Source organism: Myotis brandtii, unplaced genomic scaffold (assembly GCF_000412655.1).
Source record: "Myotis brandtii unplaced genomic scaffold, ASM41265v1 scaffold621, whole genome shotgun sequence".
In the NCBI taxonomy this organism is placed as follows: domain Eukaryota; kingdom Metazoa; phylum Chordata; class Mammalia; order Chiroptera; family Vespertilionidae; genus Myotis; species Myotis brandtii.
In genome coordinates this window covers 2,851,377-2,872,088 of record NW_005370372.1, presented here as the reverse complement: position 1 = coordinate 2,872,088, position 20,712 = coordinate 2,851,377, and the positions used below count along the sequence as shown (strand labels likewise).

At 33.6% G+C, this 20,712-nt stretch overlaps 1 protein-coding gene across 1 annotated transcript in view; it reads right to left on the bottom strand.

Annotated features, from left to right (window-relative positions):
• Nucleotides 1–20,712, bottom strand: part of CACNA2D1 (calcium channel, voltage-dependent, alpha 2/delta subunit 1) — a 328,431-nt gene that overhangs the window by 139,505 nt on the left and 168,214 nt on the right. The window contains exon 5 of the mRNA XM_014528178.1: nt 11,130–11,171. Coding sequence (XP_014383664.1) covers nt 11,130–11,171 — 42 coding nt within the window. The remainder of the gene's footprint in view (nt 1–11,129; nt 11,172–20,712) is intronic.

The window sequence follows — 20,712 nt, the reverse complement described above, 5'->3', positions numbered from 1 at the left end:
CCTATTTCTAAAAATTAAAAGCAAATTTTATGTTATAAACATTATAATGGACAAATATACTTTTCAAAATACTGTCAGAGCAAAAAGGTTTTAAAAAAAACTTTTCAAGATGGGAAGGCCAATTATTTTCCCTTAATATACAAGGTAAAGACTAGCCAATGCCATACAACTCAGGTATAGTCCCAGAGCCCAGACTCCAGGACTCCAAGTTTTCACCATATTTACAGTGAAATGAAAACCTCTCTATGGCCTGCTTGTAAGATTTCCTACAATCTATTTCCTGGCTGATTACTCATCCAGATCTCCCATTCTTCTTTTTGCTCACTATGTTCCTGCTGCAGTGGCCTATTGTCTGCTCCTCACACACATCATGCTCTTGCTGGTTTAGCCTTCCTTGTACTCGCTGTTCCCTTTGCTTGGTATGCTTTTCCCTGGTCTACTTTCATGGCACCAATTTGTTCTTTAGGTCTCAGTTAAAGAATACTCTCTTGGATATTCCCCATCTAATTATCCCCCATAGAATCTTGACAATGTCACCCTACTTACTACCTTCAGAGCACTACTCCACTTTAGTTATCTAACTTTTATTTGCCCTTCTCTGTTGTCTCAGTACACTAAAATTAAGCTCCTTGAAGGCAAGAGACCTCATTGGTATTATTGAGTTGTATCCCTGGCATCTAGCATATCACTTAGAACTGTTTTTGCTTGCTATATTAATATTATTTGTTGAGTAAATTATAAAAGTTAATCCATGCCCTAACCTGTTTGGCTCAGTGGATAGAGCATCGGCCTGTGGACTGAAAGGTCCCACCCAGGTTCGATTCCGGTCAAGGGCATGTACCTTGGTTGCCGGCACATCCCCAGTTGGGGGTGTGCAGGAGGCAGCTGATCGATGTTTCTCTCTCATCAGTGTTTCTAACTGTCTATCCCTCTCCCTTCCTCTCTGTAAAAAAATCAATAAAATATATATATTTTTTAAAAAGTTAATCCATGTTTCCTGGCCTCCAAATTTATGCCTTTTTTCTAGGACAAACACTGGAAGCAGTTTGGTGAATGGACAGACAGTGCCTCAGTCAAGAATCTAGGTTCTCAATCTCATTCCAACTCTATGAAACCTTGCTGTCTCCTCAGGTTTTCTTTTATAAGAAACAGAGGGAAACAAGATCTGTAAAGTTCTTTCTAGCTCTAAAATTTCTAATTCTGAAATCTATGGACTTAAAGCAAATTATCTACAAAATTGTTTTTTTTCATGCCAAATAACTGGAAGAACATTTTAATGGTGGGATGCTGCTATAAAGAAGCATTTACCACTAAAGTCTCTGGGTAACCAAACCCTGAGAATTTACATTTTAATTTAGGGCAATGCATTCATATCATAAAGCTAAAGACAACAATCAGTCAAAGAGACAATTTGTAGGTGCATATGAATTAAAACATTAGGTTTTTCTTTTCAATTCATGGGTTTTATTCTTTCATTTACATCCCTGAGAGAAAACCAAGTCTTCTTTTTCATAAGACTTTAAATGAAAATAAATACATCATGTATCAGTGGAATCTAAAAGGATCCATTGGAGGTTTGAAAGAAAACAGAACTGATACCTATTTATAGCAAGCGAAGTGAGAAAAAAAAAGAGAAAGTTGACTGGTATTTATTATAGGGATTGACATTAGCAATCCCTACCTTCTGTGTGTGAGATGCTCTGGAGTCACCTGCTACACTCCAGGCACCACAGCAAAAAGTGGAAACCTACACCCTGAGAAGTAGGTAGCTGCCTTCTCACTTGTACCATCACTTTCAATGTACTGTGCTATACTTTATATGCAATTTATATACTATCTTTTCTGGCTTAACCTATGTAGCATATGGATCAGTAGCTTAAAATATCTTAAAATTAATAATGATTAAACATGAAATTATACCAATGGAAGTTGCACTGAACAACAGGAACATGACAGATGATGCTTCTGTTTATTCTCAGCATTAGCTCTTCTTCAGCCTCATTACAAGATGAAAACAGTGATTTAATTTGTTTAATTAGGCAAATTGGTCAAAAGTTAAAAATTATCAAGAAGGCTATTTTAAGTACAATTTATTATTGATAAGAATGTAATGTGTTCATATGGCCTGTTGAGATATTTCCAATGGTAATTGAAGTCATCATAATTAACAAAGGCCTCTAATAACTAGCATCCAGAAAAATCTTTACACTTTTTCATCTAGGGACTTTTAATCATATGCCACTTTAAACCAATACTTTGTAAAATTTCATTAAACAAAGATTTAGAAGTCTCCTTTGGGGTTTTTAAATATATTAGTTCAGTAGTAAATATATAGAATGTATAAGTAAATATTCTTATAAAGGGAGATGCATTTTTTAAAAAAATGATATGCATGTGTAAACAAAAAATGGTTGAAGATTCTGTTCAAAGCAATCCAGTCTCCATCTTTGTACAACAGGGTAAATTTATAATGCCCACATAATGCACTGAATTTTCTAAATTTAATGATTATTCATTGTATTTTAAATATGTATGCTATACTCTATTTCTGGAAAGAAAGAACTGGATGCAAATCTATAAGAGAATCATTCAATCTCCAAAAACAACAACAAAAACACCCAAGAATTAATGTTTACACTATCCTTGCAAAACAAGCATGTGCCCAAGTGTGTAAAGCATTAAAAATTTTCTGAATAGAGTCAAAACTTTTAAAAGAAGCCCCCCAAAACATAAGGCAGAATTACTAGAAGAAATTGAATCTAATCTACCTTTTTTTATTAGTTTTACAAAAATTTTCCCAATGACTCCTAATGTGGTCATATTTCACACAGGGTTGCATGCATTAATATCACTGGGAATAGTAGATCAGATCAATGGAGATTTATGATTCAAAGTCTAACACTCTTTTTAATCATAGCAATTTCATTTTACCTACTGCAAATCACTGTCAGTGATGAAACTGGCTGGATTAAATACAAGCCAAATACATCACCGTTAAATATAGACAGAATAATGGGTAGGTATAATCAATTAAAATTTTAAGTGAAAACCATCTCCAAAAAATTTTAACCTTCAGTCTTGATTTATAGCAACTCCATTACAGGGCCCTCTCCATCCCATGGGTGCCCACAGCACAACACCACGCTGCTTCTGCTGTGGACCACATGGACTGCACCACGTTCAATGCCCGGCACCATCAAATACCTACTGTGTGACTTTAGCTCACTAAGATTTACTTGTCTCACCTGAAAATCAGTAAAATAACAGTGCACGTTACAAAGGATTAGTGTGAACTTTAAACGCTAACATTGCATACAAAGTATTTACTGCCTATTAAGAATAAGAATATGTATGTTAACTACTATTATAATCCAATCCAAACATATACCATCCAAAATATTTAAAACATTTATCTTAGATGCATACACACAAAAAAGCAACTCTGATTAAACCAGTCGTTATACAGAAGCAATTAATATTTTATCTCTATGCCATCGCCTATTTGAGGATTCAACATCAGTCATCAGAGCCTGAAATAAAGACTACATTCTATAAGATAGTGGGGAAAAAATGTTAGAAAAAAATCTAGACTTTGCTTCTTTAATAATTAGAATAGATTTCATCACTGATGCATATCCCTCCTAGAATCAGGTTTATTTATTTATATAAAGTAAGATAAGATCATGAAAGATTGGGCTTTTAAAAAGGCATTTAGTTAGGACATTGTGTTCAATTAATTTTAACATAGACAAGACTCTGCTAACAAAATAAATAGTAACATAAATATGCAAGGGAATTCGGCAGACTAGCCAAAAGTCCCAGACGGGTCAAATTTTTAACATGATCAATAAAATAAAATGTAGCAAATAAATCAGCTCAATTTATCGACGTGGGAATTCAAAGTTAAACTTACTTCATTTGGGTTTTAGTCAGAAACATAGATCTTGGAATCAGGTTAATAAGAGTTTGTAATGATCTGCATTCTTTTTGCTTGCTTTGGGAATTAACAGTGCAGCTTGCTGGCACAACTCAAGCCTTCTGTGGATTTTACTTCACTAATTTTGAGTGAAACTAAGGACTTATTGAGATAGATGTTTCTAAAACACTAAGCCAAGAACCTAAATGAATTTCAAAACGGAGTAAAACTTAAAGTGGAATTTCATAAGTAAATTGTTGCTTAATAGCCTTTTTTCCATCTTATTTTGATGCTTAATTTTTCTTTCAAATCTGGACATAATAAAACCTATAATGTTATCAAGACAAATTTCAGCATTGTGTTCATTTTATTCTAAGTGTTTTTTTGAAGATGCTAGTTTGATTTTTATTGTGTTTCGCATTGTCTTAATTTTTACACCCATGCTAGAATTATATTCATGACAATAAAATTTTAAAAAATAGTTTAATCTATTACCCTTTCATTATTGTTAATGCATACACACAAACATGCTCCATTTTGAGTTAAAATCACTTCAAATCAATTTTAAATGTATTGTAATAGCATTAAAAATTATTCTCTTTAAAATATACTCATTAATATTTCTGTATTACTGACTATGGGATAGGAAATGTTCTAAATGTTTTATATATGTTAGCTAATTTTAATTTTCACACTAACTATATGAGATAGGTACTATGATTACCTTTATTTTACAAACCAAAGAAGAGAAAAACAGAGAGACTGTGTGATTTGGCCAATATCATCCAGCTAGAAAATGGCAGAGCTGGGATTCAAATCCAGACAGTGACACTCCAGAATACAATCTATCCCACTCTATCATCTCCTCTGTATAACAATGTATACTAGTATACTAGTAGTGATTATACGTATGTGTCTTGTTAGTATTTAGGGGAAAAACAGTTGTACACCAAAGTATTTAGGAATAAAATGTCATATTTCTAAATTACTTAATTCAACAACTATTATTTACCCTAATTACATGTTGAATCAGACAGACCTTCAGTTTGATCCAGTAATACAATGAGTCTGATTTCATGATTCACAGAGATTCATAGTAACTTAGCTCTGTCCAGACTTAGATCTGTCCAGACTTAGAACCAAAGATCCTGACCTTATATCACTTGTAGTAATTCTAAATAAGGATTCTAACTCTGCTACTTATTCCCAACCTGAATCAGTTTTAGACAAACGGGAAGCCACATTGTCTGTTTTGACACTACTCTCAGTCCTCATGACCACTACAAGTCAACGAGAGGAAGGGGTAGGGAAGAGATGAGGAAACAATGTCTACCCCTGCCTCCTTCTGCAGCCTTCCCCGGTACATGAACAAAAGAAAACAAATTGTTATATTAAAATTGATTCAAATATAGTCCATCGCCAAAGCCAGCTTTGCTATTCCTCTCTCAACTTTGTTTTCACCAACCTTGAAACAAAACCAACATTTTCATATCCAGCATGCTTGCAAGGGGTTTCCCGTTTCCTTTGCAAATAGAGCTCCACTTAAAAGGTGAACAAATCTTCACAGATGTTGTGTAAGTAATATGGGCACTGAAACACAAACACCTACCCAGTTTAACAAGCATTCTTCTCAACAATTACTCTACACCTGTGGTCGGCAAACTCATTAGTCAACAGAGCCAAATATCAACAGTTCAACGATTGAAATTTTTTTGAGAGCCAAATTTTTTAAACTTAAACTATATAGGTAGGTACATTGTTATTAATGTAATTAGGGTACTCCTAAGCTGGCCTTTTCTAAAAACATCAATCTGATTATTGAGGTACATTTGCTGAGGTCGACCCCTTCCAACTCTCCCATCCACACTCGTTTTGTATACTTGTTTCGTCTATCTCCTTTCGTTCATCCTCTCTATATGTCCACCCCCCAGCCCCCCACTTCTTCTAACACCACTTCTTCAAAATAGACATGCCCAGGCCGAAAACCGACTTCTGCACATGGGCCACAAAGTTTCAATCGCGCTGTACGTGCGTGCCCGCACGTGGTATTTTGTGGAAGAGCCACACTCAAGGGGCCAAGGAGCCACATGTGGCTCGCGAGCCATGGTTTGCCAACCACTGCTCTACACAATGAAAGAGAAAAAGATCTTTACCACAAGTTGCTAAACATTTTAATAGAGAAGATTATCCCTGTATCAAATACTATAATGTAATGTATGGCATACTAATAAAGCCAGAAATGTGGAAAAAGTTGTTTAGAATACCCAGAGGAAGAAAATGCCATTGCTAACTAGAAAAACCAAGGAAGACTTCATGAGGAGGTAGTATTTGAATTGGTTGATTGACTGATTTCAGAGAGGAAGGGAGAAGGAGAAATGGAAACACCAATGATGAGAGAGATTGGCTGTTTCCTGCACACCCCCTACTGCAACCTGGGCATGTACCCTGACCAGGAATCAACTGTGACCTCCTGGTTCATAGGCAGATGCTCAATCACTGAGCCATGCTGGTCAGACTGAATTGGTTTTTAAATACTTAACATTTGACTGGAAAATTGTAGGGTACCATGACCAAGTAATCAGAAGAGAGACTGTTTTAGCCTTAACCAGCTCAGTGGATACAGGAAGAATCACCTTAAATTTCTAGTAAGGTGATGTGCCTTTTATCCTTCCATGAGAACTGTGGCTTACCAAGTAATTTACCCAACTATACACTTTTATATTTTTAAATTTCAAGGGGAAAACTTGTCTGAAAGTCTGCATTCATAATTTCTTACCATATTACACAATCCTAAGAAACATTAATTCTACCCCTTATTTTAGTCACTGCTTTAGCTAAATCTGGCTGTCACTTATTTATTTTTATATCCACAAGGTGAATATAAATAGCATTGATCTAAGTAAAGTAGCAGAAATAATATAAAATGACCCTGAGAAATTGTCTTATATTAAAGTCCTGATAGCTTCCCACAAACTGACTTATTCAGATGTAGCTAATAGAAAGGTTACATTCCAAAGGAATAATTGATCACTTTTAAATACTTGTTTGACCTTTACCTGAGCCTATGTATCATCCTTATAATGGGCAAAAATCAATAGATTACACTTAAATATAACATTCTTTTTTAAAATCTTTATTGTTGAAAGTATTACATATGTCCCCTTTTTTCTCCCACTGACCTCTTATTGCCCACCCCTGACCCCCACCCCAGGCCTTCACCACCCTATTGTCTATGTCCATGTGTTCTGCATATATGTATACAAGATCTTTGGTTGATCTATTCACACCCACCCACCTATCCCCACCTTCCCTCTGAGACTCGACAGTCTATTCCATGCGTCTATGTCACTGGATCTATTTTGTTTCCTCTGTATCTTTAATAATACAATATGTCTACTATACTGTTATTGAACTTTTCATGGATTGCTCCATTAACTGCTTCTTCCTTAATAAAGAGAGGTCTATCTAGTCTTTCTTCAGAATTAAGATTATCTAGTCTCAGGACTGGGAAACAGTCAAATGGTACAAATTCCCTTTCAAGGGTTTTTTTCTTGATGCTGTCAGATCTGTAGCTTGAAAGCAGAGGGTGATATAGGTATGGTTTCTGGTCAAGTAGGAATTTGCTAAGGGCAAGTGTTTTCCTCAGGGTGTGTACTTCAATTCCAATCCTTTATATCACAGACTCACAGGTCTGGGCTGAAATTGGGGGAGGGGCGTGGTGGTGAAAGGGCCTCTTTAAAAATAAAGTTATGTATGGAGAGCAGAAATGGGGGTATATAATTATGACTGCTATTCTTAAGCCATTTCATACTTACATACAATGAAACTTCTATTTTAACTTAGATTTATTACTGGAAAAAGCCTTATGTAATTACAATGTGCTAATTGCTATTAAGGCCAGGCTAGCTGCTGTGAGTACATAAGAGCTGCCCTCCAGGAACTTACACATAAGGGAAGGACCCAAGAACATAATTTATAAAGATTGGTTGTGCCTCCAAGAAGAAGAAATTGCCATTTCATTACAAAAGTCATCTTAGCTTAGAAAAAAAAAACTGGTAAAGTTTATTCAGGGTCTTAACTACCAAATAAAGGCAATAATAATGAATCTGAAGATCCTGACAGTGGAAAAGGAACTGTAAATAAAATATTTAGGAATATTTTATACTAAAAATGTATATTATGAAATCTATATAAAATTTAGAAGCATAAGAGACCATTTCAATAGGTCTTAAGTAAATATTTGGGAGTAATATCTAAAGTTGCATGGTGGTCATCGAGATGGAAAGGAAATGACCTATGTAAGAGAGTTGGGAAATATAGAAATGATCACTCTTCTACTAGAAGTGGTCCTGGATAAACAAATATGCTCTTGCTAATGCAGAACTGGGGGAAAACTTATAAATGATAGGCTAGAGATTTACAATCTTTTTAGACTCCTGTAGGAGGTATAATACTTAAAATAGAAACTTTATTTACATCTCAGATATTTATAGCACCATTCAAATATATGAGGACAAATGTATTAATTGAGAGTGTTGCTTCAATATTTGGTACTCCAATTAGTTCGTTTGTTCATTAGATATTAGTGATGTATAAAAGCACATTAGATAATGTCCCACCACAATTTTTAATAATGCATCTGGCTCTGTGGAATTTGTGAAAATTTTACATCTAAAAGAACAGTGATGGTAAGCCAATTCAAATCAGAACAATGAGATGGCATTTATGATTTGTGAGAATTCAATACATAAAATAATCAAGCACAACATGTATAAAGTTTTGAGTATGGCAGTCAATTAAATCAACCTATATTGCAAAACTTTTGGCTAGGGTGAGTAAATTTCATCATCCACTGAAATGTGACTTCATCAGATAAGCAAGTCTTTAAGAAAATTATAACCACTGAAAATTCTAAAGTAGAATATCAACGTGTCACATTTACTTACATGTCTTAACTTCCTTTCACTGTAAGATTGTAAATATTTCTATTCCAGAAAACAATTTGATCATAGTAATCAAAACATTAAGAAAAAATATATCACATAATTTATAAACATTTTGCTGTAAAAAATAATTTTCCCTCAGTTCCAAGTTGAAGAATTTTACTATATTAGATAATAGACGTCACTAAGATTGGGTAGACTTTGGGCATTAACTTTAATATGTCAGAAGAGTAATTTGAAGATATTCATAGAAACTAATTATCTCCTAGTTAGTATTCTCCCTGTTCTCTCTTTAGTAATAGAACCCCATCTTTTTATTTGGGTAGATGCCTATCTGATAGGGGTGGATTATATTCCATATTCTACTGCAAATAGGCAAAACGAGTCACTAAGTTGTGGACCATGGTGCAGATAGAAGTGATGTATGCACCTGAACATGCCCTTAAAGGCAAAGAGCATGCCCTCCATTGCCATTTGTCTCCTTCCAGTTATCTAGAATGCAAAAATCATTGTGAATACTGAAGCATCACGCTTGGGCCACAACATGAAAAAGTATATTGAGGAGAGCAGAAAACATGAGAAGGACCCTGGGCCTTGGATGATTGAGTTACAATGTTAGGCCTTGTACACAGAATGGTACATGAAAGAAGAATAAACTTTTGTCTTGTTTTCACCACTATTACTTTAGGTTTCTCCGTATCAGCCAAACCCAGAGGCTAATCATAAAATATGGTTCATTTTTACTCAATGTTTAAGGGTTTACAAGACCAATATTAAAACCCTTTGAACGTCTCCATAAAAAGTTTTAATGAAGTATGAAACAATCTTATAGTTCTTTACAAATTCTCAAAAATTTTACATGAAACAGCCTAATTCCAGCAAACTTGACTATCTTAGCAGGATTCTAAGACTACACAGAACTGGAAATAACTTATGGATCACCTAGTAAGCTGTAGAATGTGGGGAAACAGTTTGAATTTAAATAGTTTTAATGCCTTGTGGGAGACTACAATTTTAGGGCTGATGGGGCATGAAAGTCTCTGATTCCTTTGTAATGCTCTTTCCACTACACAACACTCTTAACCACTTATTCTGAAACAGTCATTTATATATAAACAAATGAAAAATAATTTCTCTAAGTGATAACCATCACTTTTAAGTTTTAAATTTAAAAGTTGATATCAAATGTAGTTGATATCAATTCCTATTAAGAGATTTTTATTTAATTTGCTATAGCTCAACTCATGGCCTAAAAAAGAGAATGTATCCTGGTTCTAGGCATAATTATAACCCACAGTAATACTAGAGACATTTTTGCATGGGAAAGGTCAAAAGGAGGACAAATTCAATAGGTTCACTTATAATAACTATATATATATTTTTTGATTCAGATAAAAAAGTCTGAGAACAAACAATAATTATAGTATACTTATTTAACCTTTTCTTTAATACACTCCAAGCTCTTAGAAGAATACCTAAATTACAGGAGGCCCTCAAAAAACATTGGATAAAAAATAAGTGTATATAAATATTTTTTCTGATAACAAAAATCAACTACAATAGAATTTAAGACTTATGTGTAAATTTTGGTATATAATTTTATAAATGTTTATACCATATCTAAGTAATGAAAATGTGTCCCTAATCTGTCCCAGGGTGTCCCTAATCTGTCCTGATCTGTTCATTATTATAAGTAACTTATTTGAGCTAAAATAATCATGTTCTGAAGTCATTTGAACATGTACATTAGAGATAGTTATTTAAAAGGCATATTAAGCACATAATATGCTTCAAAGATTGAACAGGCAGGGTACTGGTTGCTCAGCTTCCAGAATGTCATTAACACTATAGTTGAAGTAAATGGCTTTTCCTGGTGTATGCAGTTAAGGCCAGAGTAGACATGCCTAGTGACCGTGGTGACAGGAGCCAGGATATAGAGATGGATGGGATCCAATCTCTGTCAACAACGCTAATGGAGTATAGAGAATTTAAGTCAGTGCAGTGAACCGAGGTCTGAACAGGGTACAGTGTGAGTTCAGATCAGAGAAACATATGGCATTTCTTCTTAGGAAGATACCAACAATAAGTTGTTAAAGATCACATAAGCACTAAAATTCATCATTACCTTTTTGTGTCTAATTGGCATTTTTCTTCTGCTATGGAGCTTTTTCTGAAATACTAAACCTGCTAAGTCAACTTGTTCTAAAAAATTAATCATCCCAGTATAACTAAGTTCACCTTGGAATTTAATGTAAAATGTTCATACTCACATCCAGATCGTCCTTTGCATTGTAGTAGACAACTTCATTACTCTATAAAAAATATAAAAATGAATGCTTTATTAATCTGAGTAAAAATATACAGGATGAAACACTAAATACATTTGATTTATACTTTAATTATTAAACCCCTCATAATATTCCTTTCAGAATATATTCCACGAAGATCCATAAAGATTAGCCAATATTTTCTAAGAACATATTAAAACACTATATCAGTGAGATTGGAAAAGCACATTTTGCATTGAGGGAAAATATCTCAGTGTAAGTCTGAGAACAATTTGTCAAGAAAAAAATAAAAATTTCATAATGCAGATAAATATCACACACACACACACACACACACACACACACACACACACACACACACACAGCCTAAACCACAAAGATAATTCAAGAAAAATGTAATACAAGTTGCTTAATTGTTTGCTAAAACTATGACTTTAAAAAATACATATTTATCTAACACACTAATATTCTCCATTTCTACCAAAGTGGTGAATAAGTGTGTTGGCTCTTCAAGAATAAATTTTGTCTTATAATTTTGGACATTTCTTTGAGTCTTAGAGGCTAGAACCATGCAATTTAAAAATAATCCATTTCTATTTCCTTTCCTCTCCTGAAGTGATTGAAAATACAGTCCATTTTCTGTTTGTCTCCAGTAGTAACATGAGTACTATGTAAAAATTGCTTTTTTCTGTACCTCTTAATTAATTACAAATATGGATACTATAAAATTCCATTAAAAGAAAACACAATGTACAAAAAATATTTGAAGGAAATTACTTGGAAAAAATAGACTAGATTAATATTTCTTAAAATATGCCCACCCACCCCCCAAAAAAATTCTAGCTCTTCAAGCCATAATAAATGTTACATAGGCAAAAGTATTCTATGGTCTTGGCGTTAGAATAAAAATAAACAGAATTGTCTGTTTTCAGCAGACCTCACAGAGCCTCAGTGTATGCATGTATATTATAAATGTCCAAGAGGAAAGTAGATCTTGTTTTGTTTCCCAGATTTATTTGTCACAGAACCTGCCTTCTTTTTATGTAAGAAACATACCATAAAATATAGGTGTCTCTGAAGACCAAACAACCAAACCAAACCCTATATAGACAAATACATGAAATCATGATTCATAACACTGAATGAAACCCAGGAGTTCAAATGTATTTCATATAGAGTCAATAACACTTTTTAACTTACCATTAAATGATTTTTAAAATAATGAAGTAGCTAGAGATTTTTACCATGCATGTAAGTTCTAATTCCTGAAACATTTCTTATAGCATTAGTTTTGAAGCAAAGTTAAAATACAAAATCAGAACTCATCATAACCATCTGAATTCACCTGAGACCCAAATCTAATTACTAGCTTATTGATCCCTCATGCAACCCTGTAATTTATCCTTAGGAGACAATTTTCAATTTAAAATGTGGAGTCCATCAAAAGTTAAAGTACCGAATAAGTTTATCTTCATTTTAGATTTTATTTCTTCCAACTGCTTCCTTATATTTCAAAATTGAACTGTGTTGAAACTGTATTAAATTTCATGCAGTTCAGTATCATCATTTTCAGCACTCTTTATATACCCATATGTACATACTGCTCTGCCAAGGGAGACACAATATAAGCAAACATACCTACCCTTATACTTTCGGTAAAATAATGGATACAGATTAATTATATAAAGCCAATCATGTCTAAGACTACACTTGGTACATGGTACTTGAATTAAAGGACTAAATTTATTAGCAAGCTTTTTCCTTATGTGTCACACATCATCACATATAACAAATAAAGATAATTTATTTCTTAAACTTGAGATTCAGAATATCAACTACAGTCCCAAAGGAGGGTTAAGTATGATAAAGAAGTGCTAGTTTTCACTCAAACTAAGTATTTTGATTGTATTTAGATAAACTGTGCTGGAAATTAAAATAAAGCAAACATACAGGAAACTGGGTTTGAGAATTTCCAAATGCCTTTCCCTCTTTTACTGTGCTATATTTTATACAAAACCCTATTACCTCTTCTTTAAGAACCTCTGTATTGCTTCTAAAACTGTTACTGAAAAATGTATATTGCCAAGTTTATTTAAATTTCATACATTTGTACAAGTCTTTCGGGACTTTGAAATACATGTAATTCAAAAAGCTGGCTTTTTTTTTTCTTTTATGTGAACTATGAAAAACACATTAATCATAAAATAATACTACATGTCAAATATTTATACCTCTTCTAAAATGGGTAATTTGTATTTCTACTTTTATTTTATTTATTTATTTACTTACTTTTTTATTGATTTCAGAAAGAAAGGGAGAGAGATAGAAACATCAAGAATGAGAGAGAATCATTGGTTGACTGCCTCCTGCACGCCCCCTACTGGGGATTGAGCCCGCAAACCAGGCATGAGCCCTTGACTGGAATCGAAGCAGGGACCCTTCAATCCTCTGTCCGCTGAACTAAACCAGCTAGGGCATATTTCTATTTTTAAAAAGCTCTCTTTTTTTTATACAAGGTCAATTTCTTACACGGTCAAAATATAAATGTGAAAGAAAACAATAGTGTCACTTCCACTGCCTTACAACAAAATTTCTTCTCCAATAAATGTGACATTGCTTTTGGCCTAGAAACATTTTTTATAAATACATTTTCCTTTCCCAAAACTCAAAACTTGCATGGATAGCATGCACATTTCATTAGTCCTTTATTTTACCTAAAAGAAAAGCGCCACTGATCAATGTTAGCAAGGATAGATCCATGTAACAATTTGGAGAAAGGATAGTTGTGCATTTAATTTGTCACCCCATTCCATCTACATGGCAGGTTGACTATAAAATTTAAACATTCACATTGCACTGAATTTATATAAATTTTTTCTACATAAAAATACTTTCCAGTCTCAATTAATCATACTTTCTTATGGAAAATTGCAGTGATTTGTTTTAGTGTGGCTTATAGTATCAGAATTATTTGGCTCAGTAAAAATTTTAAATGTAAGCTTGAGAAAAAAAAACATGATTTGGTGAAACTGTAAAGTTATAAATCAATTTCATTTATAACTATCTCTTTTGCTATATAAAAATATATATTAGCTCTGTATATAAGAATATACATTAAGATGTGTGCAGCTTCTGTTGATGATAATGCAGATTGGTGCAGCCACTGTGGAAAAACAATATTGAGTTACTGCAAAAAACTAAAAATGGAATTGCCTTATGACCCAGCAATTCTACTTCTGGGTATATACCTGGAGAAACCCAAACACTAATTCAAAATAATATATGCTCCCCTATGCTCATTGCAGCATTATTTACAATAGTCAAGATTTGTGGGCAGCCTAAGTGTCCATTAGTAGATAAGTTGTTAAAAAAAACCTCTGGTACATATATATAAAGGAATGTTACTCAGCCATGAGGAAGAATGAAATCTTACCATTTGCAACAATGTGGATGAACCTGGAGGCTATTATGCTAAGTGAAATAAGTCAGTCCAAGAAAGACAAATACCATATAATTTCACGTATACATGGAATTTAAAGAAGAAACAAACACACCAAAAGAAACCCATACATACAGAGAACAGACTGATGATTGCCAAAGGAGAGAGGTTTTGATTGGTAAAGGGATTAAAGAGTACAAATTGGTAGTTATAAAATAGTCATGAGGATGTAAAGTATAGCATAATGAATATAGTGAATAATATTGTTATAATTACATATGGTGTCAGGTGGCTGCTGGAAATATCAGAGGAACACTTTGGTAAAGTATATGATTGTCTAACCACTGAGCTGTACACCTGGAACTAATACAAAGTAATAATGAATGTAAACTGTAATTGAAAAATCAAAAAAGAAAAAGAAAATACAAAAAAATCAACATTGTAAAACACATAAATGTAAGGTCAATGTGTTACTACAATTAATATTACAAATAATATTTCAAAATCTAAATAACAAGAATTTTTAAAAACTAAATTGCTTCCAATGAAACAAGACATAGATGTAGTTCCATTTATATTTGTTTAGACTATTTTCAATACAAGTATTTTAAATTACTTGTTAACATGAAAAAGAAAGAATGTGAAGCTTCGTTAAACTAAATAAGTATAAAATCAAATGACTCAAATCATGGAAGCACCAAAATATATCCAGAACCAATCTTAACCAGGTTGGGATAAAGGACAACTTTCAGGAATATTGGACAATTCACACTGAGTCAGCACTGTTTCTATGTCCCAATGTTTTTATAGGGATGGATTTTAGCTAAAACAAATTCTGTGTGTCTGGCTGGTGTGTCTCAGTCATTGAGTGTTGACCTATGAACCGGGATATTAGGGCACATGCCTAGGTTGCAGGCTCAATCCCCAGTGGGGGGCATGCAGGAGGCAACTGTTGTTGATTCTTTCTCATCATTGATGTTTCTCACTCTCCCTCTCTTTTCCTCTCTGAAATAAATAAAAATATTTTTAAAATGAATTCCGTGCTAAAACAAAATTAGGAAACAGTGTAAAGACAGCTATATGTCCTGAGGGGGTATAATTAAAGAAGAGGCAAAAGAATGAGCTGCATTCCTTCTCCCTTTACCTATAGAGACTTTGGGATCTTTTGACCAACAGAGGGAGACAGTCCCCAATTATTCTACAACTTGGGCGACTTCACTCTGTGCTTGGTTTAGAAAACAAAGATGAAGACTCTCCTCCAACCATAAGAAGCAAGTTCCCGCATCCCAACTCACATGTGGCAAGACTTTGAGGTAGCTGAAATTGAAGAATAACTCTTATTTGTCATTGGACAACATGACCACATAAATCAACTGTCCTAGGTTTCAAAATAGGTGAAAATTAAGAATTTCAGATAGTTGTAAAAGTTTCCCCATTTTGTTCAGTTCAAGCATGTGTATTTGCAAATGTGCATGTGTGTTTCTTAATCATTTATCTATCCTATTACTCAAAATTCCCTCAGTCCCTTCTCCAGAAAGTACATAGTTATATCAGTATCTTCTAATATTTCAACTAATTAGCATAGCAACTAATTAGCACAGGCACATATTATAAAATTGAGTTATCTTCTTTAACATACTTCTGGCTAAATGTTTTTTATGCAAATTATTAAACATGACCTTGGAAGTTATTTCTAACTCAAACACAGAAGTTTTCAGTGGATTTCAGTGGATTTCCATGCCTTATGATAGGATAAAGCCAGCAATGGCCTCAAAGGAGATTTGTAGATGGGTTAGACCTTTGGAGAGCTATTTGTCATAATTTAAGCACCACCAGATGACAAGAACAAATTGTTTCATTTCTGATTTTAACCAAGTAGTTTAGTTATTTATTATCTCCTTCAAACAAATTTACCCAAATAGTCTATGCTAATATAATACTGCTGCTTACTGAAATTTAAAACATCCCCTAGCAAGTTGAGAGATAAATTACTTTAGTTTCCCAGCGTCTACTGGGAGTCAAAAATTAAATCTGGGCAAAATAGACCATTCCATCTTTAAAATGGCACTCTGAGTGACAGTCCCTTGCATGCCACTTGCCTATAAAAGTTGGCCTCTGATGAATAGTTGATGTTAAAAATTCGAAGCATAAGTACAAAGCTTCTACATGGAAGTAAGATGCTGCCAGGAATATGATTTAAATATTGGAACAGAAAATTAGGATTTTATAGCCAACATCTGAAATATATGACACATTCAAAATTCAAATAGAGATTAACGCCCCGTCCAATTTAGTAATGCTCTTTTCTTGGCAATAGCCTTGGCTCTGCACAATGATCCACCACCTGACAAATTTCAGGCAACTGAATTGTCTGCTAAAGATTTTGTTTAAATCTTATTATTGCGGTCATTTTTAATCACTCTTAAGTTCCAAATATGAAGTCAATCAGATAAACATTAAGGATTCTCTTATCTATAAATGAGTTATGTTAATAATTCCTACCAACAAAGAGCCCCATAATTTAGCTCAAATCACTTATAACTCAAATTTTGTGATTAATATATCTTTGTAGCAATTTGACCTGGTGACCATACACCACTGCTCCTGACTGTGCCCAAGTAAACCATGGTACACGGGATGAGCTAAGCAGCAGCACTGTAGCCCTGTGTGAATGAAAGAACTCAGGAACTTGTTTGAGTGCGCTTGTTCGGGTGTGAGTGTGGTTGGGTGTGCATGCATGGGAGCAGGGGTGAGATGGGGGAAGAATGTGAATGGAATGAACGTTTCCAAATATAGCTAAAAGTAGATGAAGTAAATTGAAGACAATAGTCTTTGAGAAAAAAAATATTTGTGTGTCATTACATTTGTGTGAGGTTTAGAATGTATGAGTACATTGTTTATAAAGATAAAAAGGAAAAGGAAAGGCCGACACAAGTCAAACTAGAGATTAATGTTACCAGATTAATGGACTGAAGACATATGACAACCCTACATGAATATTATGTGCCAGGAGATAATAACACAACTGATTAAGTTTAGCACAGTGCCTGGCACACAATATGTGACCTGTATATATTATCAACTATTATTTTATATATTGAAAAAGAAAAATCAGTAATATCCATAGAATTTATGTTAGTTTTATCTGATACTTATATGAATCCAAATAAATTATTATAGTTTTATTTCCTTAGGTCAGTTAGTATGCTGTGAGTCTATTTAATTCATTTAAAGTTATTTATTCAAAGACTCCATATACCAGAGTGAAGAAATAAAATGATTAATTTCTGTTATTATTTTTAATTGGATCAATTAGATGAGGTACATTTTTAAGGAAGTCTAATGCAAATGGGAGGTAAGTGATGGCTCAATATGCATCCTGTCCATTACACGTGTTGCTGTGCTCCAAACTTCTCCATGATTCTATGCACTCTTTCCAAACCCACTTCTCATACATCAGTCCTCACTAACTCCTGCCCAACCTTAGTCAACCAAAAGTTTGCTTATCCATCCCAACACCCAAACTGTGGAATTCTGATGGAGAAAATGACACAGCAAGCCCTCATACAGAGTAAGTCAGCAGTTCTCACAGTGTAAAACCTAGGATAAGCAAACATGTGGATTTGCTTTGTTTGGTAAATTTTCTTCTATTTGGAAATGCTACTATATGAAAAACTGTCTCTTCCAATCATGTGATTCTATTTGGCTGACAACACAACTCCTCTAATGACAGACATTACAAGTGCCTGAATCTGTCCACTTATCACTTTTCCCTATAACTTTTCCCGAAATATTCCATTTTCCAGGAGTAGTTATGGTCGTGAAAGATAAGCTGCTTAAAAGCTGATGTGCCAGAGATTCCCTCCATCTCCATGCTTCTGAGTTATAGAACCAATAATTTATTATTTTTTAAGCTAGTTAGAATGTGGTCTCTGACTCTGACAACTGATAGCACTAATACAAATACCACACTCCCCACAATGCTCTTTTCCATTCTAATTCCTATTACTAACAGTTAATAGTATTTGCTTGAACTTTAATTTTTGTTGGTGGCATGATGAGAACATAACTACAGTCAAACCTCAATATAACAAACTAATTTGAATGAAGGGGTATCCGTTGAAGCTGAAAGTCTGTTATACAATAAAGTAGGTTTTCTGAATGCATATGTTAAAAATTTGACAAATTAGTTAGTTTTTACTTATGTGGACACATTAAAATTAAGTCTGTATGAAAAGATTAATTTCACAGAAAATTTTTCTATATGTATTACTGTAATTTTGAATTTATACTGACTAGGTCTAGTAAATGTGTCCATTCACCATTCACCTCAAGTAAACAAATGCATCCGGCTAGAGCATGGCTTATTGCAAGTGGAATATGGGCCTGCATGAGTTGAAACTGCTACAGAAAGCCATGCCATGTACATCAAAAGGTTTGGGACACATTGGGAAGGCAACCAAATAATCTCTCTCTCTCTCTCTCTCTGTGTGTGTGTGTGTGTGTGTGTGTGTGTGGAGTGTTCACTTCTGCATATTCCTGCCACCAGAGAAAGCCCTCAAACAGAGATATGCACATGCTTTGGGTAGGAAGCTAGAGGAGTGTGTGTGTGTGTGTGTGTGTGTGTGTGTTTTCAGAAGATGTGGGCAGGGGGCTCACAACATCTACTATAGACACATAGGGAGTGATTTAGAGATATTTACCGAGAGCATAGCTAAATCAATAAATGACTTTAAAGTGCTTAAGCAGTGACTAGTTAGCAGTGTGACTTTTTTTAGGCTTTGATTCCTCATCTGTAAAATGATGAGTTAGTTGACAAATATAGTCTAGAATCTTTCCACCTATATAGTTTTATGTTTTCACTGAGTAATTGTTTTTGCTTTAGATCACAGAAGACCTAGTAGCTGTGTTCCTCTATTTTTCACAATAAGTCTGTGATTACTTCTCTTCTCAAGTGAACACCCAACAGAACTTAGACATCTTTCAATTCTGAAAGGTAAAGAGAAAGCTTTCTCTTTCTTTTTTTAGCTGAAATCTCTCTGACATATCTCTGTAGAAACATGTAAAAGTGTAAGAACTTCTACATCATTATTTTTCTTTATATCTTAAAAGGTCAAGTCAAAGTATATCCATTTATCCCTGAAACATAATTGTATTTCTGAGGATGCCTGTGTTGAAATAAAAACCTCATACCAATCTGGCAGTCTCTCCATTATGGCATAAAATAATTGCTCTAGATCAACCACTGCTATCTTTCATTAATATCATGAAATGCCATGCATTTGTGTTGTAACTAATAGAAATCAGAGTGTTTTTTATAGGTGATAGAGTACAGTTTAAATTTGTTCCACTTCTCTGTAAAAATAATTTTACTAACAGTACAAAGAAAAAAAAAGGGCTACTGCAGAAGAAAATAAATGAAATAAATTCTGAAAATTTAAAAAGCATGACATTGCATCTGAATAATATATAAATGCTTTGAAAACAAATAAAAATTCCTGACCTTCATTAGCCTAGTTTTAGGAATTATATTTAATGAAGTTGTATTTCAAAGAGCTTCTAAATTCAAATTGTTCATTGATTCAGATATAACTTGACTCTAATTAAAACATGCATAATTGTTAAAGTGTTAATTATAGATGCCACAATTCAAAAAAGTTCTCAAGGAATCCAAGACTCTCAACATAGTCCTAGTTCAGTTGTATACTGCATTTCATCTTTCACTCAAATTTTTAAAAAGGAAGGACAGGGAAAAGGAACTCTGTGGACCATTCTTCAGGCATACTTTTACAAATTATTTATTTTAATTTTCATAATGTATAATTATTTAGAAAAAAATATAATTTTTTCTTGGGAGTATTAAATAAAACCTTTATATTTTTTCAAAATATTATACACAAAGTTGTACCAAGCAGAGGCAGCATGATGCAATACAAATGCACTAAATGACAAATTAAAAGATCTGAATTTTATTCTTTGGTGCAATTCTTAGCCTGTATTAGCAAGCAAACAAATTAACCTATTCAAAATTGTTTTGTCTTCTCATTTATCAACTGGACAAAGAACTCCAAATTCAAAGGGTTGCAGTGAAAATTTAATGCTATAGTTTATCTGAAATAACTTTGT